Raw genomic sequence first — 5,708 nt, 5'->3', positions numbered from 1 at the left:
GGAAAGAGGTTTCAAATCCTCACCATGGCTTTGGCTGCAGAAGCAGGTCCCAATTTTTTGTTTCTTTTATCCTTAGGGATCAATTTACTTCTAAACACTGATATTTTTCTAGCCTCTTCACAAGGGAAAGGGCTAGAAATTAACTTCTGTTTTAAAACGAAAGAGGGAAGTCATCTTTATGCTTGTAATTCCCTCAAATCAGGGCAGCCTGGGGAACAAAATGGATTGACAAAGCTGGCTCTTGATAAGGTGGAAAACAAATGAGCCAAGGAAAGAAGATCTATAGATAAAAGAAAAGGTTTACATATAAAAGCTGTGCTATGCAGATTATAAGCACTGATGTTTTCTGTATAAGGTACAATGGTTACTCTGGCAGTCACACGAGTAACTTCATTAATCCATTATTTCATTTTGATCTGATCCAAACAGGACTCTACTAGAAAAACAAATTATTTGTACTTCTTAGGTTCATGTCATCTAAAGATATTAACAGCTCTACAAATAATACATAACCAAAACCCTGCTGGGTAGGTAAAGTCACTTAGCAGATAAAATGGAAGCATGCAGAGGCAAAGTGACTTACCTGCGGTCACCCTGGTTATTTAATAGGCAAACCAGGAATAGAGCTAGATGTCCTGACTACTTTCCCTCCTATGAGAATGGATGGGCTGAGGGATGGTTGTTCCTTCCTGAGGGAAGAAGGAACTTGTTCAACCTCAACACCCAGGTGGCACACTGAAGAGTTCAACACTTTCTGCCTGCCCAGAAAGAGGAGTTTTGAAAGGACTTGCATAGGCTGTGGTTGAGGCAAGCCAAGTCGGTGACCTTTCTACTGTTTACTGTACATTTCTCTTCACCTAAACTTAACCAGAAAAAAGCTGACTTGGCTTCTTAAAGGTGCAGACCTTGTGATGCAGTGGCCATCCCAAGGTAGAACTTTTATACCTTGGAGGCAAAGGTAAAACTTCCATTTGCTTTATTGGGGCCTGGACTTAGCCCTTTGTCTTTTTCTGCTAATGGAAAAGGGATATCATGCAAAATGCAAAAATATGAGTCTTCTGACAATTCAAGAAACTAATTAAGAGCATTTCTGTAATCAGACAGCTTTCACAAGCTACCCTGTCATAGCAAATCCACCCTCTTCCAAACCGGTGTGTGTAATCCATTTCTAATTAACTATAATAACAAAACTAAGAAGCAAAGTCAGAGGTACTGAGTAGATTGGATGGCTGGCAGTATTCTCTACCCCATATAAGATTCTGTTGCTGTCCTGCAGAGCTCAAGATGGGACTGGAGTCCATCTTCCATGTCCTGGAAGATCACTGCTGTTGATACAATACCATGCCATAGGGCTGAATTCAATTCAAAGTTAACTTCCCAATGTACGCTCTAAAAAAGCCTCATATATCAGTGTCTCTCAGGTTCTGGCTAATGGTGCATGTCTGTGAATGGGAAAAGTTTCCCAGGAGATAACTTCTCTTAAGATGTAGTCTCTCTTATATCCTAGCTCTTGATTTGTGATTTGCAGGCTCAGTGGCTTTACTTTCAATATCAAAGGTATGGAAAAGCCATTTGTCATATGTACATCTAACTTAATCAAAGTACTCTTTTTTTTCCCTGTTTGCAGATGGCAGAGCAGATGAAAAGTCAGGAGATGGGAAGAAAGTCTCCATCTTTAAAACCTACATATCCCCATGGGAACGAGCCATAGGAATCACCCCCCAGGAGAAAAGTCAGTTCACCATTGACTTGTTGTCTTATGGTGCCAGACCCGATTTCCCCCATTACAAGTCCTTTAACAGGTAAGGGCACTTGGCAGTTTGGTCCAGGATATCCTGGCATGAGCATTAGGATATTTTGGGATGTGGCCACTGTACCTGAAGCAGTATAAATGAGTCTTAGTCACAGATTGGAGGTTGGACTAGATGCCATACAGAGGTTGGACTAGATGACCTCCTGAGGTCTCTTCCAACCCTTATTTTCTACGATTCTAATTTTTTATGCTATGTTGCTTGTACCAGCTTCTTGTGGAGGGAATAGCTGGAGGCCTACAAAGATGAGATCAGTCTTACTGAAATATATCTAGCAGAGAGACACTTTTAGATCAGATAGCAGAAGCCCATGTTCTGGAAGATGTTGTTCTTATTTCAGTGCCCCCTTCTCCAGAGTACATATTATAAGACTGAGTTGGCTGTAATAGCATATCTATGTCTATAATTAAGCACTTATTACGGCAGTCATTTGCAGAGCTCTGTAAAGATTATTCTTTTCAAGGCTAACAGACAGAATCTCTACAATCCTACATTTAAGAATCCTTTCATGACCAATAAGAGTATTACAACTATTTCTAGAGTTGCAACAGCAGCTTTCTGTGCATTTCTAAATGTTATCACACAGTCCACATCTGTATTGCTACAGTATGTGGTGTCTTGCCTTAGGCCAGAGAATGAAAGAGGCTCTGCATAGCTTAGAACCCAGGACTTACCTGGTCCACTCCTATGCTATTACTACTGCATCAAAGTCTCTACTCTATAAGTTTATGGAGCTACTGATAGCTGTGGCATTGATTTGGCTGTGTGCTAATGGACCAGTACCTACAAACAGAAAGAGCATATTTTGATGCTGTTGTGGAATTTTGAAGGGATCTGTGTATGGCTGGATTATATGTTGCTCTCTGGGTAATTTCATTGGAAAGTGACATCTGCTGTTATCACTCTGACACATCTACCCATACTACTGGGTCTCCATAGAATCGTGGAAAAGTTGGCCTAGAAGGGAACTCCAGAGGTCTAGTCCAGTGGTTCTCAACCTTTTTTGGACCAGGACTCATTTGTAAACATCTGATGAGTCCTGACCCAGTGACCCTCACTCCCGACCCACTACCCCCCCACCCCTGTGTGTGGAGCAGGGGGTGGGTGTGTGGGGTGGGGAGTCATGGGGGACCCCAGGAAGCCCCAAGCAGCCCCTTGCAAACTGGAACTCTGACAGCCTGCAAGGGAAAAGTCATGGTTTCCCACATTTTTCTCCTTTTAAAAGGAGAATCCATTTTTAAAGTTGATCCATTTTAAAGTTTTTTGGAACCGTTTCATATATTCTTGTAACCCAATTTTGGGTTGTGACCCACAGGCTGAGAAACACCGATCTAGTCCAACAATTCATTGATAAAAATTAAATTTCAGTAACTAATTATTTTCTAAACCACAGCCTGCTTGCTGACTTTTTGTCCCATTCTCCCAGAACTGCCATGCCTTACGGTGGCTACGAGAAGGCAGTCAAGCTGATGACCTTCCAGATGCCTGAGTTTGATGCTGGCCCTTTGGTGCCAGAGCCTGTCATTGTCTACAGCCAAGATATCAACAACAGACCCTCCTTCAACAGGACCCCCGTGCCCTGGTTGGGGTCAGGAGAACCGAATGAGTACACTATTGAGGTCAACGTGCCACTGGAAGGTGAAACAGAGGAGCTATAAACCCCTCCCTCCTCCTGTTCTTCCTTCCTTCCTCTCAACCCTCCTGACTTGCAAGCTCATAATTGTGGGGAGATGGAAAACACACCTCCAATCCCAGGAATCTCTACTTTGCCCCTAGGCCAGACAAGTTTTCACTAGGTTTTAAACTGATCTTTGCTGTGATGTTTATCTGTAACAGAAGCAGATAAAGGGAAAAGACTAAAAGAGAAAAAGAGTGAGCGAGCATGAGTGATGGCTTTTTACCTACCCAGGCAAGACAAGGCAACTCTAGGAAATGGCCTTTGTGTAGAGACACTGAATGCTGCCTGCCTGCTCCATATTAAACCTGTTCTGTCACTTGTTCATAATCAATAAAGCACCTAAATAAAACAAAACAGTCTCTTTTTTCTGTTCCAATTTTGGAAAAAGCTGCTGCACGAGCTATGTTGGGAGTAGTTATACCAACATAAAAACAGCTGCCCCTGAGGAATGAGTTAAGGGGCACAAATACAAACAGATACTACTAGCACCAATAAGGTGGATACGAAAGATGATCTTGGCACCTGCTGACTGCGCCAGTGGTGCTGATCTTGAAGGTCATACAAAAGCTACAGCTAGCACAGAATGTGCATGAGTTAGCAACAAAGAGCACATTACGCTAACTTATTGCAGACCCCAGTGTTTGCTTCTAAACACAGATCAAGAAGCTGAGGCCCTCCATGGGCTGATTTTGGCTATTCAGAATACAGGCATGTGCAACTTACGCAGGGGTTAGGTTCCGAGGTCAGCGCGTAAGGTGAAAATCGCGCATGCGATTTGACTAGCGGCAACTGCCGCTGCTTCCAAAACCTCCCGCTGCCGCGGAGCCGTGCTTGGAGCTGTGTGGCCAGCTGCAGCGGCACAGCGCAGGGTGGTGGCGGGGATGGCTGCATGCTGCCGGGCCACCACCAAGCTGCCAAAACCTCCCACCGCTGCCGCAAACTGAAGCAAGCTGAAGCCCGGCCCCCCCTCCCATCCCGCGTAAAGTTGAATTCGCGCAAGTTAAATCCGCATATGATGCAACTGTACTGTACTGCCTTATTCTTCCTATATATTGCCACTGCACCTAAGGCCCACTAAGGTACTCTTGCTGACAGTCCTGCAAACTGAATGTCTGAGAGCTGGAGACAGGGCATTCTCTGTGAAGAGCCCTGGGATTTGGGACTTATTCATTCACCTGCATTGGTCAGGTGGAGTTGGAGTCCATTGACTTCAGAAGTACTCAGGTAGAAGGCCCATCTGTTTTTTTAAGGCAAATGTCTATGGAAGATGGTTGTGTGGGAGATACCACACACACACTATTTATTTGCATGCCACAAGTTCCTGAATAAGGCATACACCTTGTTTTGGGAAGATAGAATGAAGAATTTTTTTTCCCAGTATTTTATCTGCAAAAGATGGCTTACTATGGCTGAAATCCAACACCAGCTGTAATGCTGTTGATAGAAGATTCAAGGCAAAACTTTTCACTGTAACCTGAGACTCCCTGCTTGCTCCAGAATACAATACAGTGTAACTCAACCAGTTTACCACACAAACAAGATAGGCAAAGATGGGAGGCACAAGTAAGTGAAGTGACTTGACCATGGTTATATAGCAGGCAGGCGGTAGAACCAGGATTAGAAGACAGTCCACTGCCTTCTTAACTAGATTATGCTGAGAATGCATGTCTAATTGATTTACTGCTAATTGCAGTATCATGACTAGGAATGGGCAAGAGGGGTACCCACCCCAATACCTAGCTGGGGAGGTGCCAGAATTGCCCCCATTCCCTCAGAGTCCATGTCTTGGCAGCAACAGCAGCCCCATGGCTTACTCATGCCAGGAACTCTTAAGTACTCTGTCCCTGGCTGCTGCTGCTGTTCAAGAACAACAGCCAGGGTGGGCAGAGTATGTGGTGGTGGCAGCTCAACCAGGGACTATTTTTTTAAGAGTACCTAGCATGGGTAAGACTGCTGCACCCCCCAACATTTTTGGAAATGTGTGCCTCCCCCCATACTCTCAGAACCTGCACAAACCCCTGACCAGCTCTCCCACAGGGTTTGCCCAGGATCCCAACTCTGCTCTTTATGCTTCTGGCTAATTGTTGTTGTACCAGTCCACTCAGGTATGCATCCACTCAGGTAGGATGCATAAGTTGTAGATTTACTTTTTGAGCTGCTTCCTGATTAGTGAATATTTGTGTTTTACTTACCACACCTAAATTCAGGAGTTCACTCTA

General features: G+C 44.2%; 1 protein-coding gene across 1 annotated transcript in view; it reads left to right on the top strand.

Moving 5' to 3' along the window:
• The window catches only part of MYOZ1 (myozenin 1), a 20,760-nt gene extending 16,917 nt beyond the window's left edge, over nucleotides 1-3,843 (top strand). The window contains exons 5-6 of the mRNA XM_006016261.2: nucleotides 1,628-1,802; nucleotides 3,238-3,843. Of these exons, the coding sequence (XP_006016323.1) occupies nucleotides 1,628-1,802; nucleotides 3,238-3,469 (407 nt within the window). The 3' untranslated portion in view covers nucleotides 3,470-3,843. The remainder of the gene's footprint in view (nucleotides 1-1,627; nucleotides 1,803-3,237) is intronic.
• The last annotated feature ends 1,865 nt before the right edge of the window (nucleotides 3,844-5,708 follow it).

The sequence above is a fragment of the Alligator sinensis genome, unplaced genomic scaffold (assembly GCF_000455745.1).
Source record: "Alligator sinensis unplaced genomic scaffold, ASM45574v1 scaffold109_1, whole genome shotgun sequence".
In the NCBI taxonomy this organism is placed as follows: domain Eukaryota; kingdom Metazoa; phylum Chordata; order Crocodylia; family Alligatoridae; genus Alligator; species Alligator sinensis.
The sequence above is the reverse complement of the archived record's forward strand: the minus strand, read 5'-3'. Positions and strand labels throughout refer to the sequence as shown.